This window comes from Dendrobium catenatum, unplaced genomic scaffold (assembly GCF_001605985.2).
Source record: "Dendrobium catenatum unplaced genomic scaffold, ASM160598v2 fragScaff_scaffold_853, whole genome shotgun sequence".
Lineage (NCBI taxonomy): Eukaryota > Viridiplantae > Streptophyta > Magnoliopsida > Asparagales > Orchidaceae > Dendrobium > Dendrobium catenatum.
The window spans coordinates 2,077,795-2,103,359 of NW_021319315.1; the positions used below are offsets into that span (position 1 = coordinate 2,077,795).

The window sequence follows — 25,565 nt, forward strand, 5'->3', positions numbered from 1 at the left end:
AATAAAAATTAATTGAGTTTTCAAAATTGAATTTAAAAATTGATACAAGTTTCAAATCTCCTACGAGTGCAAGCCCTCATAGTTAATTACATCATAGGAAACTTGAATTTCCTACAAATACTCTTGATTAAAATAGTAGTAGAAATTTCATTTAAAAGTTTTTGTGAAGTAATTTCAAAGGAAGTGAGGAAGGAATTTTAACTTGATTGGATCAAATTTGAGCACTTATTTTAGAAATCAAATGATGAAAGGTAGGAGGTGTTTTGAGATTCTGAAATAATTCAGAAGCACCTCAGTCTACCCTATGTATTGGTCTTTAAATTTTGATCTGAACCTAGCTAATGTACTGCAAAACCTAGACTTACCCTTACATGGATTGTCGAGCCAGTTAACCACCTAGGCGCTTAAAACCCATGAGTCTGATAATTTACAAAAGAGTGGTAGGGAAGTTTAATTAAGTTTTGAGAGAATGGGATCAACATCTATAGAATGTGATATGAATTTTTGAAATAAAATGTAATTAAAAGTTTGACTCATTAAAATTTTTTTCTTATGTAATGCATGCAAGTCAACTTGATAAATACATAAATTGAATCTGAAGCAGTTTTAAAATCAAGATTAGAAAATAAATTTTATCCTTAGGAATACACTTCCCCTTAACAGACTGCAGCATAATAGGTCAAGTGTCATGCTAGAACTTATAGGTGGGGAGGTGCCTAACAAGTTAGAGAAAGATTAATATGAATACATGCGACCCTCAGTGAGTCCGAGCTTACTTCTTAAAATTATTAAGGATGGGATTTTGCACTTAAGACTATATAAAGTAACTTTAAGGATGGGATTTTTCTTAGTCTTCACATCTTTGTCAATCTACAATCTCCTTGGACTCATAGGGTCTGGATATCCAAGTAAAAAAGAAACTCCTCCATGAATGGGTGTTTTCTTTTCTCCTTGGATACTAAAATAATCCAAATTTGGATCTCCAAATGGAAAGGAACTCTCCCATAAGGGATGTTCCTTCCTCTTTGAATTCCAAATTGGATGTATAACATTTCATCTCAAAACACTTTTACAACACTTGATTACAACTCAAATATATTAAATTACATTGAAGATAATAAAAAAAATAAACTAAATTACAACCTAAAAGGTTATCCTAAAAAAACAATATTTAAATCAAAATCCTAAGCAATTAATATTCATTTAAATATTTAAAACTCAATCACAATCATGCTTGGACAAGCTCTCTTAATTTTAAAGGGGGACTTAGCAATTGTAGCACCTATAGAAACTTATTAATTAAAAGTTTAATTTTTTTCCCATTTTATTTGATAGCCCTATGTGAGCATGACCACCTACAAAAAAGTTGTATTAGTATCCAAATCATCCTTATACTAAGGGTAATCTAATGCCCATCACATCAATTCATAATTTGTATTAAACATAAATAAATAATCATATCAATCACTTAATTCAAACAACAATAATGCAACGAAAAGTCAAAAAACTTGCCACACAACAATAGGAAAGTAAAACACCAGCCTAGCCTAAGACTTGAGTTGGTTGTCCAAGAAAACCTTCTAAAGTGTGTGAGATAGGGTTTATGGCTTAGATATGTCTTAAGTTGGGCAATTAGTTAAAAAGTTGTTCAATGTTCTAGCTGGTTGAACGATTTAAGGGGCAATTTGATTAAAGTTCAAATATTAATATTTTAAGGTTCATTTTAAAATGTATTTTTAGTGTTGAGTGATTAGTACCTTTGTTAAACCATGGCCATGAAGTTAATTTGACCTTCCATGGGGCTAAGTTAATGGCCTCAATGGCCCAGGTTACCAATAGCAACAAGTATTAATTAGGTAACTTAATTGATTAAGGGTTTAAAGGTTGATAAATCTCAATTAGAATGATTGGTTGTTGGTTTTAGAAGTGTAATTAGAATTTTATATAATTTTAGTTGATTATTGATTTTTTAATATTTATTTAATTATTTAAAGGTATTAATTAAAGTGATCAAAATTTGACTTTTTTATTAAGGTTGATTTCTAGAAATTTAATATTTTTCCTAAATACTAGAATTTAAATGGAGTAATTAGTTTCTATGTTTGCTAGATTTTGATCTTTCTACATTAAGTTATGCATTTTGGAAGTTTGACCTATTGCTGAACTACATTTGACCAATTTGTTAACTTTTTTACTCTGACTAATATTTTAATGTTTCAAATTTTTAGAAAATATTAGACCCTAAATGGAGTTGAATGAATTTGAGTTTGGACAATTTGGAATTTTTTAGCATTAGTTATGTTTTCTTTTAAGTTTGGATATTTATTTGAATTTTTAAAATTATTTAATTAAATATAATTGATGATTTGAATCCAAATGAACTCAAAACTTCTTAAAATCATCTTTAAAGGTCAAAATATCCTAAGGAGATGCACTCAAGTGTTTGAGACTTTTTTAGAATTTTTAATTATTTTTAATTAGTTAAATAATAAATTTATTAGAAATTAAATTAATCTTTAAATTGATGTCAAATCAAGGGGCTTTCAATTTTCTTAGATAAGGATTTAATTCTAGTCAATTTTAAATATTACTTATACTTTTATGATTAAATTTGAATTTAGTAAACTTTTTTGGAATTTTATGGCTTAATTGATGGGTTAAACTTGAATTAATTTGTTAAATTGCTAAATGAATTTTGAAATCAGTGGGAATTTTTCATAAGGCTAGAGTTGTCACTATATTTAAATGGTCCAAGTTTTATGCCTATTAGATATATATTTTAATTGATAAAATTAATCTAAATTTCCTAAATAAACCCTTTATTTTTTTGTCAAAAAGGTGTACTAAGCTAAATGGTTCAAGTTTCATGCCTGTTAGATATATAATTTTCATTGGTAAAATTAATCTAAATTTTCTAAACAAGTCCTTTATTTGTTTTTTTTTCATAAAGGTGACACTAAGTTATATGGGTTTAAATTATTAGCACATACAGAACTATACTTATTAGTGCTTCTTGTATTTACATCTTTACCAAGGCTTTTATCTATTTAAAGTCATCTTTGTAACAGGCATAGTTCAACGAAAGATTATTTTCTCTTTTCATTCTATTCCTTGTTTCTCTCCTCCACTTTGTTTCTATATTGCTCTCATGGTAACAAGAGCCGCCAGGAAAGATCAAGATCCCATGGACTCTTCAAACCCTTCCTCCTCCACCACCTCCTCCACCCAAACCGGCAGCACCGGCATGTCCACCAGCATTCCTCCAAACGTAAAGTTTCTTGTATCCAATATCAAGAATCTTGCTCCTCATCCTCTCACACCCGAAACCTATCATCTGTGGAGTGTCCAACTGCTCAAGCAATTCACGGCAAATGGATTCGCCGGCCATCTCCTTGGCACCTTCCAAGCTCCTCTAGACACCAACTCTACGGACTATGCCCAATGGCTCGTCATTGACAGCAACCTCCTCTCCGCACTCTTTTGTACGGTCTCTCAATCCATACTACTGTACATCATCACGTCCTCCACCGCCTATGAGGACTGGACTATTCTTGAACGACGCCTTCAACCGACCAGTCGCTCCCGTGTGATCCAGCTCAATAACGAGCTATATCGCACCCAAATGAAGGACCTCTCGGTACAACAGTACCTCACCTGCATCAAGACTATAGTGGACAACATCTCTGCTTCCAGTTCCAAGATTGAATAGAAGACGTCATGTTGCATATTCTCAACGGGCTCCCTCTAATGTACAATTCGTTCAAATCTACCATTCGCAACTCGCTGTTACCTATTGATCTTGAGACCTTTTACGCCCTCCTATGCAACGAAGAAATTCACCTACAGCAAGAAAACCTTCAAGAACAATCAAATATCACCACCCCCACCGCTCTTTATGCTGCCCTGGCCAACTCCTCTCAATACCGCAATGGTAATAATCGACGCTTCAACAAACCCATGACTCAGCCGAAATCTCAGCCCATTTCTGCCTTTTCGCTCAACACTCCTGCACTGCAATCGACCAAATTTATGGCAAACTTGGCCACATCGCGCTCAACTGCTGGCATTGCAGCAACCCCAAATATTCACCCACTGACACACGATAATCGTGGGCTCTCTTTTCAAATCCCACTGCCACAGTTAGCCAAGACTGGATTCTTGACTCCGGAGCATCCACAAACCTCACGCCGGATGCTAATCACCTATATTATCCAATGGCTTACCAAGGTGCGTACACGGTCTTGACAGCTAACGATAACTCTCTTCCTATCAATAGTGTCGGTCAAGGCATTCTCCCCTTACCAAGCACATCCCATAAGTTACAACTCAACAATCTTCTTCATGTACCCTCCATCACCCAAAACCTTCTTTCTGTCTCAAAATTTACATCAGATAACTTTGTTTCTATTTCATTCGATTCTAACGGCTTTGTCATCAAGGACCTACAGGACCACCGTCCACTGCTTCATGGCCAACTTCGGAACGGTCTCTACCATATTAGCATGGCTCCGAACAATAAGCACTCGACACTCACGGCCTCCACCTCCTCTACGCACGTCTGGCACTCTCGTCTCAGCCATCCTAGCAAAGACACTCTCAGTGTTCTTGCTCGGCTGTCCCCGAAATCAACAATGTACCCAACTCATTCTTTTGCAATTCTTGTAATCAGGCCAAGAGCCACAAACTTGTTTTCAATAAAAGAATGTCCGTTACTAATGCCCCGTTTGAACATATTCATACCGATGTCTGGGGTCCGACACTATACCCCTCCCTGGATGGTCACCGATACTACATAATTTTTATTGACGACGATACTAGATTCTCTTGGTTGTATCTTCTCCACACTAAAAATGAAGCTCTAAATACTTTTAAAAATTTATGCAGTCTCGCTAAGACTCAATACAATAAAACTCCAAAAATCCTCCGCTCCGACGGCGGTGGAGAATTCACTAGCCATGTGTTCCGTTCCTACCTACAAGACAATGGCATTCTACATCACTTAACTTGTCCGCACACGCCAGAGCAAAATGGCCTCGTCGAAAAGAAACATCGCCATCTGCTAGACCTAACCCGTGCTCTTCTACACGAATCTGGGTTACCGCCCAAGTTCTGGACCTCTGCTCTCTCAATTGGTCACTACCTAATTAAAAGACTTCCATCCAAATCCATCTCCCACAAGATCCCTTACCAACTCCTTCATGATCACCCGCTGATTTACACTCACCTTCGTACTTTCGGATGCCTGTGCTATCCTTGGCTGAAATCTTATTCCGCAGACAAACTATCCCCGCGCTCTCATCCCTGTATCTTCATTGGCTACTCTCTGTATCACAAAGGTTACCTCTGTCATAATACCACCACTGGATGCACCCACATATCCAGACATGTCATATTTTATGAGCAACAATTTCCTCTTAAACTACCATCTACAACAGCTCCCACAGCACCATACTCAACCCACTCGCACAAACCGCCTCTCCTCCTTACACCCTTCTCCGACATCTCTAAAACTTCAATCTTTGTTACCCAGTCAAAATCCAATGTCACAACCAATCCTAACACTCACGCTTACACCGTCTCCAATCTGGACACCCACCGTCCCTCACCCGCAACTCCCGCATCCATCCAGTCCACACCTCAAACCCACCCAATTGCCCCAGCTCACCCGATGCAAACTCACCTCAAGTCCGGGATTATCAAACCCAATCCCGTGTTCAATATGCTAGATCAATTAACTTCGCCCGACACACCCAACACTTACATTCAAGCACTGAAATCAGAACACTGGCGGTCAGCTATGAAGGCTGAGTATGATGCTCTCCCATAACAATCTACGTGGACTCTCATTCCCCCTCCTTTCGACAAACCCATACTAGGCTGCAAATGGACATACAAAATCAAAACTCTTCCCAATGGACAAGTTGAGCGCTACAAAGCATGGCTCATCGCCCTCGGCTACGATAAAAAATTTGGCATCAACTACAACGAGACCTTTAGCTCTGTCGCGAAGATGCCAACTATCCGGCTGCTGCTCATGCTATCCCTCCATTGTCAATGGCTCGTATATCAGCTCGACATTTCCAACGCCTTCTTACACGGAGATCTGCCTGACGACATCTATATGAGACAACCACCCGGCTTCACCGACCAAACCCAACCACACACAATCTACAAACTGCACAAGTCCCTCTATGGACTGAAACAAGCTCCGCAGCAATGGTTTCAAAAACTCACCGGCTTTCTACAACAACAGGGCTTTGGGTTCAGTCATTCCTATCCTTCTCTCCTTATTTTTCACAAAAATAACATTCATATCTATATACTAATCTATGTTGATGATTTCTTGGTGACAGGAAATGACGAGACCACTATTCGACTTCTCCTAAAACAACTACATTCTCAGTTTTCCCTCAAGCAGCTAGGCCACGTTTTGCTTTTTCTCGAAATTCAGGTGACTCGATCCCCTCATGGTTACTTCTTGTCTCAAGAACACTACGCTACTAAAATACTCAACGACACAGGCTACAAGGATTACAAAGCTACTCCAACTCCGGTCATGCCTACCACAAAACAGAAGGAACCCAATCTTCAACCATTTTTGGATCTGTCTCTATACCGTCGTCTCACCGGGTCACTATAATATCTCTCCATCACAAGACCGGACATAGCCTTCACAACAAACCGCATCTGTCAACACATGCAGTCCCCAACCGAACAAGACTACAAAGCTTTGAAACATCTACTGCGATACATCAAGGGTACTCTATCGTTAAGACAACCCATCACTGTCGGGTCACTTGAACTATGGTCCTATTTCGATGCAGACTGGGAATCCGAGGCTTCCAATCGAAAGTTTGTCTCGGGCTTTCGTACATTTCTAGGACCAAACCTCATCTCTTGGATGGTCAAAAAGCAGGCAAGGGTAGCTAAATCTACTACCGAAGTTGAGTACAGGTCCCTCTCTACTGTCGCTTCGGACATGCTCTGGCTTTGTCAGCTCACAACCGAACTCGACCTTCCACAGCCCTCACTGACCACAATTCATTACGACAACACCTCAGCAATGGCTATAGCCAAAAACCCGTTGTTTCACGCAAGAATGAAGCACATCGAGATTGACTACCATTTTATTAGTCAGCAAATAAGCTCTGGAAACATACAGCTGGCGCATATCTCCTCCAAAGACCAAATTGCGGACATCCTCACAAAGCCCTTTTTAATCACTCGCTTCCACGAACTACACAGCAAATTAACCATTCGGACAATGAATGCTTATTTTGAGGGAGGCTATTAGCACATACAGAACTATACTTATTAGTGCTTCTTGTATTTACATCTTTACCAAGGCTTTTGTCTATTTAAAGTCATCTCCGTAATAGGCTTAGTTCAATGAAAGATTATTTTCTCTTTTCATTCTTGTCCCTGTTTCTCTCCTCCGCTCTGTTTCTACATTGCTCTCACAAATCAAAGTTCCACTAACCCTTCATACACATATAAATGAACACACAATCACAATCAGGTCACCAGATCTTACAAAATGCAACGTCTCTCTACTCTAGCAATTTCGAGGTGATTTAAGGCTTTGCTCTCTCACTTCATCACTTCACTCCTGACATCATTTTTTGTTTTTTTTTTTTCATTGTGATATCTTCCCTGTTGGTTTGCTTTCTGTGTCTTGCAGTTTGTTTTGAGGATTTTTTCATCTTTGCTGGTTTTTGTAGATGACGTCCCCATCGACATCTAACCCTGGTCCCTCTTCATTCTTGATGGGAAATTGCGGTCTTTTAAGAATGTCTTGGCAAGTCCTTTTGTCAACTTCTACTAAATTTAATTTTTTTTCAAACCTCTTTTAAAGGGTGTCTAGCTTTGATGTTCGTTGACTCATTTATCTTGTAACTAGCTGTGTCTTTTGCTCATACTTTGGCCGGCAAGTTTGTTCTTCATCGGCCTAATTTGGATGTTATTCAAAAGTTTTTTGTTAACCTCAAATTATCTAGCTCTTTTCACATTTTCTTGTTATACCCACATCATATAGCGATTAAGTTGAATAACAATCTCGATTACAGTCATATTTTCTCAAGAATATATTAATATATACAAACTTATCAAATGAGATTTTTGAAATGGACTCAAGATTTTGATGTGTGGGAGGAATATCATATTGCCCCTATTTGGATTTTGTTCCCAAACTTATGTTTTCATTTTTTTAATTCTCAGATCCTCTTTTGTTTGGCTTCAATCAATGGTAGGCCACTGCAAATTAACCAAGCTAGGGATTCTATATCTAGGCCATTTGTGGCTCTCATTTTGATCGAGTTGGATATTTCTAAGAAACATCCTACAAATATTTGGATTGGTTCACAATTGAATGGGTATTTCCAAAAAGTGGAAATTTAAAACTAACCCATTTTTTGCTCTCTCTACAAGATGCGTGGTCATAAGTTAAATGATGTTTTAGAAACTCTTAAAGGAGAAGGTTTTAACCAAACCATTGCATGGGAATGGTGGTCATTCTATTGACCTTGATATTATGAAGCCTAATAAGATTGTGGTTGAGGATAACAGTCCTCATATATAGGTTACTATTGATGAATCTATTCTTGACATGGTTGAGGGTAATGGTACTAATGTGAAGCATGCTACAAAAGACCCAATTGTTTTTACCTTAACGCATAACAAACCACATTCCATCCATAATGATGATCCAATTTCTATTCAGGGAGTAAATTATACCCTTGTTGTTAATAATGAATGTCATAACGTGGATGAGCATATGTTGGCTATTGCTACTAATTAAAATATTGCTTCATCTTCATTAATTACTCATTGTGTTACTAATTAAAATTTTCCTTACATAAATATCATGATGTCAAATAATAAATTCCCTGATATGTTGCCTACTTAAACTACTACTCTTTCTCAGGAGGAAGGCCAAATCTGTGTGCTAGAAGGTAATCTTGGTAGTGACTTAAGAAGCAAAGATAATGTGGAGGATGCTATATCTTTGAGGAGGGTTAATTGTAGTAGGAGATTAGACAGGAAGGTTTAAATGATGATAGAAAGATTCCCTTAAATTCTCATTATGATTGTGATGCTTTTACCGATATAAAGGAAATGGATATGATGGCTAAATATTATACTGATACAGAAGAAAAAGAACATTTTTCAATCGCCTAAAACCACCCGTTCGGATACTTCTCATTAAGTCTATTTATATGTTTAATTATACAATTTGGAATGTTAGGGGCATTGGGTGTCCCTCCTCAAGGTTAAGAGTTAAGAATTTATGTCTTATTCATAATGTTTGTAAATTTGTCTTTCTTGAACCTTATATTTATTCTCCTAAGTTCGTTAGTACTTCTCATTTTTTGGGTTTTAAGCATGCTATTTTGAATGTGGCTAATATAATTTGGGATTTATGAAAGGATCCTACGAATATTGAAGTTATTGTTGATAATATTATGTTGGCCAATGAATTTTTTCAAGATCTAGACGTTAGGGTGAGAGGTGGTAACTTGATTTTGAAACTTTGATATTTTTAAGGCCTATGATAACCTTAATAAGAACTTTCTTTATAATATTTTGCACTATTTTTATTTTTGAATCTATTTTCATTAAGCTTATTAGAAATTGCATTGAAGGCTTATATTTCTCTATTATTGCTAACGATGATAGCAATGGTTTTTTCAAATCCTCTCATGGTTTGAGAAAGGGCAACCCGATTTCTCTTACCCTCTTCATTATTGCGATTGACTGCTTTTCTAGATGTCTTACCAACCTCTTTCAGAATTATCTTAGCCTTTATTTTTGAACTGTGGGCAATCTTCTTATTTCTTACTTATATTTTGTTGATGACTTTATTATTTTTACTAATGATTATGTTAACATGATTAATAAACTTATAGATTTCTTTCATTAATTTGAAATGGTTAGTGGTCGTTCTCTAAATAAAAAGAAGTGATATTTTATTTCCCCCAAGAGAGTGTATAAAAATCGCATTGTGGATATTAAAGACTAAAATGGTTTTGTGCATGGTCATTTACCTATTAATTATTTAGAGGGGCCTCTTTTTAAAGGCAGAAAGAAAACTTTTCTTTTTGATGATTTAATTACTTATGTAAAAACTAAGATTTTATCTTGGGACTCTAATTTTCTGAGCTGTGGGGGTAGACTTATTCTCATCAATAGTGTCCTATATTCCTTGCCCGTTTATATTTTTCAAATTATGCTACCTACTCAAGTGGTTTGTAATATAATTGATAAACTTATTACTAAATTTTTTTGGACATGGTCTATTAGCAATTTCAAAATTATATAGTCCTTTTGGGACAAATGCTATGGTGTGTTGGAAGAAGGGGCCTTGGGTTGTAAGAGTATGAATGACTTAGCTTATGCTTTTTCGTTCAAACTGTGGTACAACTTTCATGCTAAAGTGAGCCTTTGGGCTAATTTTATGTTTGGAAAGTAATATGTGAGTAAACACCCTACTGCTTGTTGTTTCAACCAAGGTAATTCTAAAGTTTGGCAAAGACTCTACAAAGTTAAATGGGCGGTTGAGCCCTTCATCTCTTGGGGGCTTAGTAATAGTAATATTTTCTTTTGTCAAGACCAGTGGTTGGGTGACCAGTCTATTGATTCTATTATTAAATCTAATTATTAGGACTATTAGAAACTTGCTAACCTTATTCCTGACCTTGTTATTCAACAATTTTTAAACCTTCCCCTGAATACGAACTCTCATGATTTAATGTTATGTGATTTTTCCAATGATGGTGAATTTAGATTACTAGATGCTTGGAATACTTTTAGCTAAGATGGATGTTGATAATATCTTTTCTATGATTTGGCATAAAAGTATTCCTTCCACTGTGGTTGTCTTTGTCTGGAGGATTTTTCATAAGTTCATTCCTATGGATGATAACTTAATTAAAAGAGGTTTTATTTTTCCTTCTAAGTGTCAATATTACTATCATGTGGAGAATATGCATCATGTGTTAATATGCTCTCTGTTAAGAACTTTAAAAACTATTATTTTGCTGCTTCTACTTTAGGTATTATTTAGGAGGTTTGTCTTAATTCTAATGTGCCTAGGGTTATTTATTGGATCAAGCCCCACAATAATTTCTATAAGCTAAATGTGGACGGTGCTCTTAGTGGTTCCTCCTTGGGCTATGGTGGGGTTACTAGAGATAGTCATGGTACTCTTAGTGTTGCTTTTGCTAATCATGTTCATAAGGGTGTGAAAGTTTGATAGGGATGTTAAGACCTAATGAACTAGTTCCAAGGCTAACCAAGAGGGGGGGGAGTGAATTGGTATTTTAAAAATTCTATAAGTAAAAGCATAATCACAACCAAACCAAGATTTACCATATAAATAAAAGTGCGAAAATTAAATGCGGAAGTACAATAAGGAAGAACACACCATATTTTATAGTGGTTAGGACAACCGGACTTATGTCCACTCCTAGGAGCCTCTCCTTTGAGTATTGTACTAAACACAGTGTCTCTCCTTTTGCCTCCATAGCAAGGAGGAGAAGCCGATACAAAAACTCCTTTCCACCTATCCTAATGAGACAGAGAACCCAACTCCTTTTGCTTCCTCCTGAAGAAACCAGAGAACCCAAGTCCTTTTGCTTCTTCCTAAAATAGACAGAGAACCTTGATCAGATGTTGAAGTAGACCTCTCTAGAACCCCTAAGGAACTAGGTATGATGAATGAAGAAGACATCGACATATCCTTGCTCGGAGCAACCTTTGTGAAACCCTCACAAACTCTCCCTCACAATATCCTCTCTCTCTCCATTGCTCTCCCTCTCACTTGGCTCTCTCAGGTTGTGAAAATAGCAAAAGATATTTCCTTGAAAAAATATGACATCTTTTAAACAAGGGCTCAAATTTTTCCCTAATTAGCAACTAATCGTCCAATATTGTCCAAGATAATAGTACATCATCTTGTACGATTAGTTCAACTCAATGAATATCATCCAAATAATTGCTCTGGATGGATGTCTGGATGATGGATGTTGAGTCTAGTGAATAGGTTGTTAGACCTAAGTTAATGTCCCAAGGCTACCAAGAGGGGGGGGTGAATTGGCAGTTTAAAGATTTAACCCTCTTTTTGAAAATGAGTTGAACACAAATAAAAATTTTTTATTAAATTTTATAGAAAAGTTTTTCATCCACAGAGTTTTTAAACTAAAGTAAAATGCGGAAAATAAAATGTAGTAAAGTAAATGACACAAGATTTATAGTGGTTCGGTCTAAACCAGACCTACATCCACTCCCCAGAGGCACCCTCTGAGTATTGCACTAATACCAAAAGTGACTCTCCTTCTACACCCACAGCAAGGCGGAGAAGCCTTTACAAAACACTCTTTTCACCACTACCCGGTGCGGCAAAGAACCGTCATCCTTTTACACAATCCCTAGTGTTGAAAGAGAACCGTCCGTCCTTTCACACTCTCCTAGTGTGGGCAGAGACCCTTCATCCTTTCACACTCTCCTAGTGTGGGCAGAGAACCCTTATGAGTAAAAGGTAGATGCTAATGCTGAGCCAAAAAAAATATATTATCTTTTCAAAAGGTTCCCCTTCTTCTAGGCAAAGTAGCTCCGCTACTATTATAACTCACATTTGAGCAAACAACTATTTAGGATCGAAGGTTATGACCCAAAAGGAGAAAATTATTGGATTCTAGACACTCATATTTACTTTTTTTTTTGAGGTTTTTTGACATTTTGAAAGTAATACTAATATTGGCGAAATATGTGAAAACTGAAAATGATTAATACATGCTCGAATGATAAAGCATTTAGTTTATTTATAATCATGTTTGTTTTCATTTATCATTATAAAGTTTCATATGATTTCGTATTTCATCAGTGTTGTCTTTAGTAGAAATTATGAATTTTATGTTAATAATTTATAAAATAAAACAGCGTGTTCTATTTTTTGCAATTGTCAAGTCCCCATACCTATTTCCGTGCTTCATAAGACATGGATGATTTCATTAAGAATAATCTGAAGACATGCTGATTTGCAACATTACTTGGCAACTGGGACGAGTCCAGCAATTTGAAAAAAAAATGAATAGCAATATCAACATAATGACATTATTTTTACTCTTTCACAATAATACAACAGAAAGAAATCTTTTTCTTGATTTAAACAATATTTCAAGGAAATATTTCTTCAAAAAGGCTCAATATTTTTCTTTCTAACACAAAATGCGATAAAGAGGGACCTAAGTTGCGGCAGGACTATCTTGAATCATCATTGAATTACGTTTAAAACTCAACAGCAATTCCATTAAAAAATAATGTAATTACCAAAAACCCTTGTTGATCTGGAAATGCAGCAAGACATCTTGTTTGGTACTTGAGAGGAGATACAATTCTCTTAAACTCTGCCTGTTTCATCATAACAAGAAAAGGTTAGATTCCGCTAATATTTAAATGGACCAAGCTAAAAAAACAATTTAATTAGAGAGAAATAGTTTTTCAATTATCTTGATGCAGCATGGAACAAGAAATTCTCCTCAAATCTACGCTAGAAAACAATACAGTATACACGAAAGAAGAAAGCCAACAGTAGACAGGTTAATGATCAAGACCAGAGTATACTATATAAAGGACATTATCTAAAGAATAAAAGTGTAATATTGAATCTGCAGCATTAAAATGGTACGTCAAAACAAACTTAAGAAGGGAAAAAAACTATAAGTTTCTCCAATTAATGATAAATTTCCATGAACACAAGCCACCTCGATACCTCACAAATAAATTACAATTATAAATTTAATTTAATAAAGTAACTCAACCTAATATGTATCCATCATACCTGAGGATTTTGTAAATTAAAAACTATGAGATTTCTGTCTGCAGTGCCAACAACCATCAAAGGATACCGCACAGTTAGAGCATAGCATCTTTCAGGAAGTTGCTGAGTATGAACTGGCTGTGCTTGCCTAGTATCCCAGTACCTAACGTAGGTTCAAAAGAGAGGTATTTACAAATGATCAAAATACTGAAGGCTAATTAACCATCAAGTTTAGAGAATTAACCAAAAATATAAGAACCATGGAAAAAAGTGACTGCAAGTATGTAACATGAATTGCTTGAAAGCAGTAAGAGCAATCAACATTATAACAAAACTTGTTTTTCCCTCTATCTTAACTTTTTAAAGCCTAAATTAGATGCAGTTCCGGATTAGTTTATGAAAAAATAAACACAATTCACTTTTGAGAATTTATGGTTAATATTTCTTTAAATCTCAGTAATTGGCATACATAGCACAAAACTTTTCAGTTGAAAAACTTTTCTACATAGGTAATATCCCAATGAACTAATAAAATTAACATGCAAAAAACATCATGGAGTTTTTTTCAAAACACTTCCTAAAGGCATGTTTATTAGTTTGAATATAAATTAAAGAATAGTTATTCTATGACTAAGAGTTGTCAAAAAAGTTTCTATGTGCATGCTTCTAAAGCAAGGCCATGTAGATCTCCATCAAGGCGCACCAATTCTTTATTTCTGCTATTCTTCTTTTTTTCTAATTTGTTAGGCTTTCTCAGATTGTCATAATTTAGTTGGTCTTTGAATTCAAACTTCCCCAAATTTGAAATTCAAATTCTTTCATAAATTATAAAATCTCTTTAGGAAAGTTTTCAAATTTCCCTCCATTGGATTTTGAATTAATTAGCATGACCTAATTCATTCTAAATCCCACCCCCAAAATAATCAAATTTGAATTTTGAAATCTTTCCAAATTTAGAACTCTATTTTTGGAAAGTTTTCAAATCAAATCCACATTAATCTCTAATTGGATTGGATTTAAAATATCCTTTCCAAATCTTCAAATCCAAATCTATCACATTAATGGCTCTCCAGCTTACTTCCTCTCTCCTTGCTAGCATTCAAGAGTCCTATTAAGTGCTAAGGAGATTATACATTTAATTATCCATGAATGGCGGATCCGGCGACTGAGTATGGGATAACTTGGGACGACGACGGCTTCACCGACATCCTACGATCCACCTTCTTCGACGTGAATCTGGAGATTGACCACACCGTTGAAGATTACTTGAAACGGATCCTAGATACTTTGGTAGAAGCTATCGACGAACACTTCGAAGGCATCGGGTGGAGGATCTCCACCTCTCCCTAGCAAAGCCGCTCCCGTTCTACATCATGTTCGGTATTCCTCCTTTTTTTCATGTAAGGGTCAGAGCCAGCTAACACTCTAAATGATCCAACAAATTGTGGTTCATATGTCTTGACATCCATGCAGCGCTCACCAAACAAACGGTGAGCGTGTGATTTGGAGAATTGAAGTGCATGAACCAAAATAGTGCTTTGGACATCAAAGCAATGAAATCCTTCTCACTTTATTTTGTGCATTGCGAATAGACACTAGTGCTAAAAATTCAAAAATAGCGCTGTAACTGAAGTGGGCACAAAGCATTCAGCATTTTAGGACTAAACAATAGGACAGTATTGTATTTGTGCTTGTTACTTTGAAACGCTTCTATGACTACAACATATTCAGGGAGAAATATCTGTGGAAAATAACACCCTAAAACAAACTTCCAGTAGAAATGATCTCATGAGCTTGAACAACATTCAAAGCTTAGAGCATGGAAAAGTAACAAAGCATACCACACACTTAAAAGGATTCTCCTCATTGGAAAGAAGATGTGTCTTATTATATATTGCAGCTTACAACAAAAATATATCACATGTCTAGCTAGAAGCAATGCCAACAAAACTTGCTTTGCAAAAAATTGTAGTATGATGCTCCTTTCATTCATGCTTAAATGTCATGCTTCCTTATATGACTAAACTAAATTTCAATGAATTTTTGCAATGCGCAGATATCTAGTTTAATTAAATTTTTGCAAATCATTTATATAGACAATTGAAACACTTCGTTGCCATGTCTCAAGTCTTAGATGAGAAAAAAAATGGAAGTGTTAGGTAGTCAACAATCAACGTAAAATTTATCAAATAATCATGAAATGAATCATGTAATACATTGTGTTAATGCTTGGACATTCTCTGAAATCGATGCGTTGTATGACCTGAATATAGTGAGAAGTGTGCAAGCGATGCTGCACCGACACCCAGGTATAGTGTTAAATAAACAATGGTTCTTATAGGAAATGCTTGTAAAACTCAATATCATACTTGGTTGAAATTAAATTTCAACAATCTCTAACACAAACCACAAGTAGAATAAGATGAATTGCAAGGGAAACTTTGTAATAGATGAAATAGGGAAGAAATAAATAAGATATAATGGATCCTCAATTAGAGAGGAGGATTTGGCACCCCCAATCTCTAGCCGGCAGCTAGAGCCCAAACAAAAACCTAAGAACTCTCAAAATTTCAGCAAATACAAGATATCCTAACCCTAGGAAATTTTCTTCCTTAAAAGAATACAATCAAAATGGATATCCCTAAACAGCCCATCCTTTCAATTTTCCCTCCTAAACCACATTAAATCCTTCATTCAATATGGCTGGAGGGGCCAAAACCACAGGGGTGGGACCGATAAAACTTAGCCGGCTCAAGTTGGATTGGACCGGCTGGACCAATAATCCAGAGACTGTTCTAACATGTTCCCACATCACGGACGGATGTGGGCAAAGAAGCTAGTCCATGAAAATAGAATTATGATAGGAACTTGTAATATATGTTCACTTACAGGCAAATTAATGGAATTAAAAGATATTATGATTCATATGAAAATAAGTATTCAATGCATTCATGAAACTAAACGGGTTAGAGTCTTAGACAGAAGACTATGGAGATTGATAGTTTATGGTTTAAATTATGGTATTCGGGTATGAGAAGTACTAGAATTAGCCAATTAGGGTATGTGTGATTATAGATAAGAGTTTGAAGGATAATGTAGTAGAAATTAATAGAATTGGATATAAAATTATAGAAATAAGAGAAATATAGAGAAAATAAGGAGGATCTACATATGATATTTATTGATTTAGAAAAAGCATATGATAAAGTTCCAAGAGAAGTGCTATGGAGAGTTCTTGAAAGGAAAGGAGTTAATAATGCTTATATTCAAATCATTAAAGATATATATGCAGGAGCTATTACTTGTGTTCAAACACAAGGTGGTTTGACCAAGTATTTCCCTATTTTGGTTGGGTTACATAAAGGATCAGCCTTAAGCCCATATATTTTTGCTTTAGTCATGGATGTTCTCACTAGACATTTGCAAGAGGATGTACCTTGGTGTATGCTTTTTGCTGATGATATTCTTCTTATTGATAAGACTAGAGAGGGAGTTGAAAGTAAACTTGAATTATGGAGGTCAACATTAGAGACTAAAGATTTTCGCTTGAGTAGATCTAAAACGGAATATATGGAGTGTAATTTTAGTAGTAATAGACCTAGTGAGGGGATTGTGACTTTGGGCGATCAAGTCATTAATAAGAGTACACATTTTAGATATCTTGGATCTATTGTTCAGAGTAATGGTGAAATTGATGGAGATATTATCAGCAGAATTCAAGTTGGATGGTTGAAGTGGAGGAATGCATCGGGCTTGTTGTGTGATAGAAAAGTAACCCTCAAACTTAAGGGAAAATTCTATAAGATGGTAGTGAGGCCTGCAATGCTTTATGGTGCTGAATGTTGGCCATTAAAAGAGAAGCATAATACTAAGTAAAGTGTGGCAGAGATGAGGATGCTCAGGTGGATGAGTGGCTTTACCCTTAGAGATAGGATACGAAATGAGCATATACGTGAAAAGGTTGGAGTAGCTCTTGTAGAAGATAAGATTAGAGAGAGTCGCCTTAGATGGTTTGGTCACATAAAACGGTGGCCTTCCAATGACCCGATTAGGAGAGTAGAGGTATTAGATTTGACTTATGTTAAGAAAGATAGAGACAGACCTAAAAAGACTTAGTTAAAAAATATTAGGAATGACCTTTCTTTATTAGATTTAAACGAGAATTTGACCTTTTAATAGGACACAATGGAGAAAAAGGATTCATGTAGCCGACCCCACGTAGTGGGATAAAGACTTGATGTTGATGTTGTTGTTGTTGTTGTTGTGGAGATAAAATTATAGTTTTAAATATTGTTGTTGATGCCAAGATTACTAATATCATAAGTATTTATGCTCCTCAAGTAGGTTTGGATATATATTCAAAATCAAAATTTTGAAATGACTTAGAAGAATTAATACAAAAGATACCTCTTGAAGAAAGTATTTTTATTGGATACAGAGAAGTAGAAGATTTTAAAAGCATTCATGGTGGTTATGAGTTTGGAGCAACTAATGAAATGGTAGGACTATATTAGATTTTTCTCTAGTTTATGATTTTATAATTACGAACACTATATTTAAGAAAAGAGATAAGCATCTCATCACTTGTAAAAATTGATATAATAAAACTTAAATTGTTATTTTCATATAAGAAAAATAGATCTTTTAGATTACAAAGATTGTAAAGTTATTTCGAGTGAAATTTTATATACCAGCATCACTTATTAGTCTTGGAGTTTAAGATAAAGGGGTAGAATATAAAAAATAAAGTAAAATATTATCCTAAGATTATATGGGAGCATTTAAATAATACTATATATATTAGAATAAGATTCAAGATCTTAAGATTCTAATTGTGCATGAGGAAGCTAATGTTATGTGGAAAAAAATAATTAATAATATTAAGAATGTTACAAAGAATGTGCTTGGAGTATCAAAAGAAAAACTAATTAATAATATGGAAAAGCAATTGGACCTAATGATATTTCAATAGAGGTGTGGAAATGCATAGGAGATGAAGGAATTTCTTGGCTTACGAAACTTTTGAATATTATTTTGAAGACTAAAAAGATGTCAGATAAGTGGAGGAGTGTGTTGATTCCTATTTTTAAGAGTAAAAGTGATGCATAAGAGTATGAGAATTATAGAGGAATTAAGTTAATGTGACATACTTTAAGATTTTGGGGGAGGGTATTGAGTATAGATTACGATGTGATACTAATGTTTCTCAAAATCAATTTGGATTCATCTTGGGTAGTTCTACTATGGAAGCTATACATTTACTGAGAGGTATGATGGAGACGTATAAAAAGAATAAAGAGGGTCTACATATGATATTTATTGATTTAGAGAAAGCTTATGTAAAAGTTCAAAGAGAAGTGTTATGGAAAGTTTTAGAACAATAAGGGGTTAATAATGCTTATACTCAAGTCATTATGAATATGTACGCATAAAATGTTACTTGTGTTCAAACACAAGGAGGTTGAACCAAGTATTTTCCTATTTCAGTTGGTTTACATCAAGTATCAGCTTTAAGCCCATATCTTTTTTTGCTTTAGTCATGGATGTTCTTACTAAACATTTTGCAGGAGGATGTACCCTGATGTATGATTTTTGTTGATGATATTCTTCTTGCTGATAAGACTGGAGAGGGAGTTGAAAATAAGCTTGAATTATGGAGGTCAACCTTAGAGTCTAAAGTTTTTCGTTTGAGTAGATCTAAAACCAAATACAATGAGTGTAATTTTAGTAATAATAGATCTAATGGGGAGATTGTGACTCTAGGCGAGGCGAACAAGTCATTAATAAGAGTACACATTTTGGATATCTCGGGTCTATTAGTCGAAATAATGGTGAAATAGATCGTGATATTATTAGTAGAATTCAAGTTGGATGGTTCAAGTGGAGAAATAAATCGAATCTGTTATGTGATAGAAAAGTATCCTTCAAACTTAAGGAAAATTTTAAATAAGATGGTGGTGAAACCTGCAATGCTTTATGGCTCAGAATATTGGTCATTAAAAGAGAAGCATACAAATAAGTTAAGAGTTGCAGAGATATGGATGCTCAAGTAGATGAGTGATTTTACTCTTAGAGATAGAATAAGAAACAAGCATATACGTGAAAAGGTTGGAGTAGCTCAGTGGCAGAGACGATTAGAGAGAGTCTCCTTAGATGGTTTGTTCACATAAAACGCCAGTCTTCTGATAACCCGGTTATGAGAGTAGATGTATTAGATTTCGCATATATTAAAAGAAGTAAATGTAGACCTAAAAAGGCTTGGTTAGAATATATTAGAAATAACTTTTTTTTTTAATTATATTTAAATGAGAATTTGACTCTTAATAGGACACAATGGAGAACATGAATTCATATAGCCGACCCCACATAGTGGGATAAAGGCTTGATGTTCTTGTTGTAGTAGTATTTGTATAGACAGTTGAACTGTGTTCAATGGAGCGAGCCTAACCTCATAACAGGGAAAATAAAAGGAAATTAAATCAAACTTGAGCAAGTCATTGTATCTTAATTTAATCTCAAACTCAACTTAAACTTCACTATGAAGTAGCAATTGCTAAGCAACAGAAAGAGAATAGGGAAAACAACAACCCAGTTTAATCATATCCTGACAGAACAATACTAACATTTTATCTGCTCACAAATAAATTACTCGTCAACTAAACATACTGAAATTAAGTGCTGGCGCACATCACAGAGAGATAGTAGCTTTCTTTATTACTAAACATAAAGCAAAATGACCCGTACTAATTATCCAAACCATTAAAAAAAATTTATCAACTTAGTTACGTAAACAGGCAAAAGAAATGGAGAAATAAATCCCATGGTGCATTTTATATCGATCACTTATAATCAACCTTTGAAGCCATAGATGCTACCTAAATGTCACATGTCATACAGTTGAATGCAACAACTGAAATGAAAATTGAATTTAGAGAAGAACCGCATGGAAATTTCTCTTATGATGATCAATCTGAACTTGCCTTAGAGTTTTGTCCCAACTCCCAGTAACAAGGCACTTCAACTGCTCAATCCAAGCAATCTCTTTGATAGGTTCATCATGAGCAGCAACTTGAGTTGGTTGGCCACCAGACATTAAAGGCCACATTTTGACCAGTTTATCACAGCCACCTGAAAATACAGTGGTCCCATCATCCTTCCAAGTCGAACATAAAACCTATGGAAGAAAATTTATCATCACAGTTAAAATAGATAAGAATGGATTAAGGAAAACCAAGCAGAAAATGCTAATCCCTACAAAAAATTTAAAAAAATAAAATTGCACCACCTTACCGGCTGGTCATGTGATATTGATGCCTTTGGTTGGCTGCTTCCTGCAAGAATTTCCCAACATCTAACCTGCATCGTAAATGTCTTAAATTGAACCTTTCCCAAGTCTAAAATAGTAGAAAATGAGAACTGCTTGACGAAATTGAATCAGCTGCAGCTTGTATCCTCTGCAGGAGTACCTGATTATCCCAAGAAGTAGCCACCATATAATTTCCTTTTGGACTGAAAGTGAGGCTGGAAACAGAATCACTAGGGGAGGGAAGCACCTATAAGAAAGCTCAATTACCAAACAAGAGTGATGGATAACAAAATGTCATTGCAAAAAAAAGTGCATGCCAAATCAACACACAAAAGGTAACTGAAATGTTGATTCCAATTTGTTTATACAGATATAAGAAGAGATGAACATTATCAACTTCATTAAAATTGGGGTCGCTAGCGAGATACGCAATATGAATAATTTTCAAATAAAGTTGAATAAAATAAAAAGATTCTTTAGAAGCATGTGCAATTAGGCAAAGCATCACTCTAATTAAGCTAAAAAGCAACAAAAGTTAAAGATTCTCAAAAAGACAGTTCAGCAGATTTCAAGTTACCATGTTTTTTAGCTTCATCTCCAGTAAGACAAATAAGAATATCAAACATATAAAAATTTTCAATGCACTTGCACATTTTGAAAGATTTCAGTAAACTTCTATTATTTTAAAATAAGAAACTTCTTCAACATCATAAGTGTACTTCTTACACATCTAAAGAGCTAGTCATTCTACTTCTTACAGGTTTATATCATATCAAAACAGATTGGAACATGCTAATATGGAGTACCCTATATCTGTGCTCATGCAAAAAAAATCTGCTTCTGACAAGATAAGTTTTATTTTTGTCATGATTAGAGCTAAACGAATATATTGTAAAAGTGCCCCTCAATATCCTAAGAATGTCATAATAGGCTAGACACATTTCAAGCTGCATAATAATCCACATTAGCATATATACATCATAGTAAATTCCCAAAATGATTACTTGCCAAGCCTATTAAAATTGTAAGGGGAGTTCCGTGTCCATCAACTGGGGCACACAATTGACATCAATAACTTTGTATAACAAGATATCTTAAGCAAGGAGAATGTAGAGTAACAATAATAAATACTAAGAGCAATTTCTTATGTAACCCACAATTAGGGGTGTCAATAAATGACCCGACCCGCCAACCTGACCCGAGAAATCTTGGTTTGGGATGACCCATCTAATATGGGTCTGGTTCAGGTTTGGGCTGGGTTTTCCGACCCGTTTATTAAACATGTCGAGTTTGGGTTCACCCACAAACCCTTTTTAATATGAAAATATCTTTTTTCTTTACTTTTTATTTGCAAGTATAATCTTCTTATTTTTTATTAAAAATCCTAAACTTTATAGTTAATGAATTATAAAAAATATGATAATAATAACTAAAACGGATTAACATGTCAAGTTTGGGTCATTCGGGTTGCTAGCGGGGTTAGGTTCAAGTTGGTGTTTTTGACCTTTTTATTTAATGTGTCATATTAGGGTTGATTGGATTCAGGTCAGGTCAATTTCGGATAGAGCCTGAAAACAACCCATCAATTGGTTTTGACACCCCTACCCACAATCTTACATATTTCCAACTACTTTCATTTAAAATAATACCCAACTATTTCCAACTAACACCCAACTATTTCCATTTACAATTCTCAATGATTTGGTCATACAATGTGTAAGAACATAATTTCGATGGTTTATTTGAATAAATCAAGGTTTATTTTTTTGTAAATGAGGAAGACTTATGAGGCATATACATAAATCTACCTAAACTTTTTAATACTATTTTGAAGACTAAAAAGATGTCAGATGAGTGGAGAATGAGTGTGTTAATTCCTATTTTTAAGAATAAAGATGATGCACAAGATTGTGCGAATTATAGAGGAATTAAGTTAATCTGTCATACTTTAAAAAAGAGTATGTACCTTTGTGTATGCTTTTTGCTGATGATATTCTTCTTGTTGATAATACTAGAGAGGGAGTTGAAGGTAAACTTGAATTATGGAGGTCAACCTTAGAGTCTAAAGGTTTTCGCTTGAGTAGATCTAAAATGGAATATATGGAGTGTAATTTTAGTAGTAATAGACCTAGTGAGGGGACTGTGACTTTGTGCGATCAAGTTATTAATAAGAGTACGCGTTTTAGATATCTGGGATCTATTGTTCAGAGTGATGGTGATATAGATGGGGATATTATCAGCAGAATTTAAGTTGGATGGTTGAAGTGGAGGAATGCATTGGGCTTGTTATGTGATAGAAATGTACCCCTCAAACTTAAGGGAAAATTCTATAAGATGATAGTGAGGCCTGCAATGCTTTATGGTGCCGAATGTTGGCCATTAAAAGAGAAGCATAATACTAAGTTAAGTGTGGCTGAGATGAGGATGCTCAGCTGGATGACTGGCTTTACCCTTAGAGATAGGATACGAAATGAGCATATACGTGAAAAGGTTGGAGTAGCTCCAGTAGAAGATAAGATTAGAGAGAGTCGCCTTAGATGGTTTGGTCACATAAAACGGCGACCTTCCGATGAGCCGGTTAGGAAAGTAGAGGTATTAGATTTGACTTATGTTAAGAAAGGTAGAGGTATACCTAAAAAGACTTGGTTAAAAAATATTAGGAATGACCTTTCTTTATTAGACTTAAACAAGAATTTGACTTTTAATATAACATAATGGAGAAAAAGTATTCATGTAGCCGACCCCACCTTATGGGATAAAGGCTTGATGTTGTTGTTGTTGTTGTATTAGAATGTTAACACTAAGATCATTGTCAAAAACTCAAAAGTCATATTTCAGAGTCTAGAAATTAATCCTTAGTACAATATTTAGCATGAGATGGCAGAAGTCCCACATATGCCCAATCAAAGAAGAAAAAGAAAACAATTGAATTTAATTGCTCACCATGTTAACCAAATCATGTTAACAAAATCAACCGTCCATCTTTAGTCCATTAATAGATTCTACAATAAGCTCTTACATCATCAATTAGGCCTCGTTTGGTTCCCCGACACCTTTTTTTCATTTTTAAACGGAAGTATCGGAAAAGGAAATGAATAAATTTTTTTCTTCTCAGATCGGTGGAAACACGGAGGTTTGAGGGAAGGTATTTTGAAAAAAACCGTCTTAACAAACAACAAAACAATAATTTTTTGCCGATTCAAATCGGAGACGGAGAAAAATTACGGCCAAACAAACAAGGCCTTAGTCCCAAACCCTTCCTAAGCTTTCATAAGCTTACAAAGTTACACCTCTAGTACAAAAATTGCTAATAAGTTAATCCTAAAAGCATCTTTTGCATTAACTTTCTAATTAAACTAAACTTTTTTTTGTTCTATTGTTGTTTGTAACACAAGCTTGCTATCACATAAAACTCTTCAAATACTAAACAATATGCCATATAACCGATTGAATCTTCTCGGCAGCAACCATCAGTACCACAAACAACTATGCAGGAAAAAGGGAAAGGGCCTAGCAAATAAAACAAAAGCCAAACATTACCTCGAATGACTTGTTTGGATTCGGATTAGCAGCTGATGAACTGCCGAGCCCAGAAAGGCTGGCCATATCGTTTCCAAGCCAAAACCTAAAACAAGTAATCATCGATTAAGATCAAAAATTTGCAAAATTACTGCCCTGTGCCAAACCAAATTTTACAATATTCAATCATTTTAGTTTTATCTTTCACTTTAGCCAACATCAAATAGTGGGAGTATAAAGAACAAGCAACTTCCGTATTTTACAACACCGCAACTGTGAATGCCCAGTAACAAAATAACGCAAGACCCCAACCCAGGCCCTTTTGCAATGAGAAAAAGGCTAAACAATGATAAACCCAGTATATGCCACAAACCATACTAACAAAAAAGAAAAAAGAAAAGAAAAAAAAAACGCCCACCAAAGCTTCCAAAGAGAGAAAGAAGAATGTCGGATGGGGAATACCTCAGAAACAAAAGGTAAGTCGTAGAATAGAATATCTGTAGATCCTAGTGGTTCAAAAGCAATGGCAGCTAGTTAACTCACAGAGGGAGAAAGACGCGAAGCAAGAAGCCCAATTTTGGGGGCGAGTCGAAGAGTTCGCGAATCAGAGGAAGAGCCGACGACGATATCTCGAGGACGGAGAGACGGGGAACTCGGCGTAGGCTAGGGCACTATTATAACTCAGGAACTCGAAAATGGACGGAGTAAACCACCACTGCGCTGAAATCGGCGTTATGCTGTTATGCTTATGCATCATATAATCGTTAGCGTGAGCTCCAAGCGATACATAGACACCCTAATTTAAATTTTAAAAAAAAATTAATGTGTATATAATTTTAGGGGTTTCAACTTTTTACAAGAATCGAAATTCAATCCGGACCCGATCCAAAAAAATTCTAGTTTGGGTCAACCCGTTTGCGAAAC

At 35.3% G+C, this 25,565-nt stretch overlaps 1 protein-coding gene across 1 annotated transcript; it reads right to left on the reverse strand.

The window, feature by feature from the left end:
- Nucleotides 1-6,091: 6,091 nt before the first annotated feature.
- LOC110110339 (protein RAE1) lies at nucleotides 6,092-25,404 on the reverse strand. Its single transcript, XM_028697027.1, has 9 exons — nucleotides 25,104-25,404; nucleotides 24,663-24,747; nucleotides 21,283-21,369; nucleotides 21,107-21,172; nucleotides 20,797-20,990; nucleotides 13,838-13,979; nucleotides 13,327-13,407; nucleotides 6,544-6,549; nucleotides 6,092-6,196 (listed from the first exon to the last, which is right to left on the reverse strand). The coding sequence occupies exons 2-9, from the start codon at nucleotides 24,726-24,728 to the stop codon at nucleotides 6,092-6,094; spliced, it is 747 nt and encodes a 248-aa protein (XP_028552860.1). The 5' UTR covers nucleotides 24,729-24,747; nucleotides 25,104-25,404.
- Nucleotides 25,405-25,565: the final 161 nt, after the last annotated feature.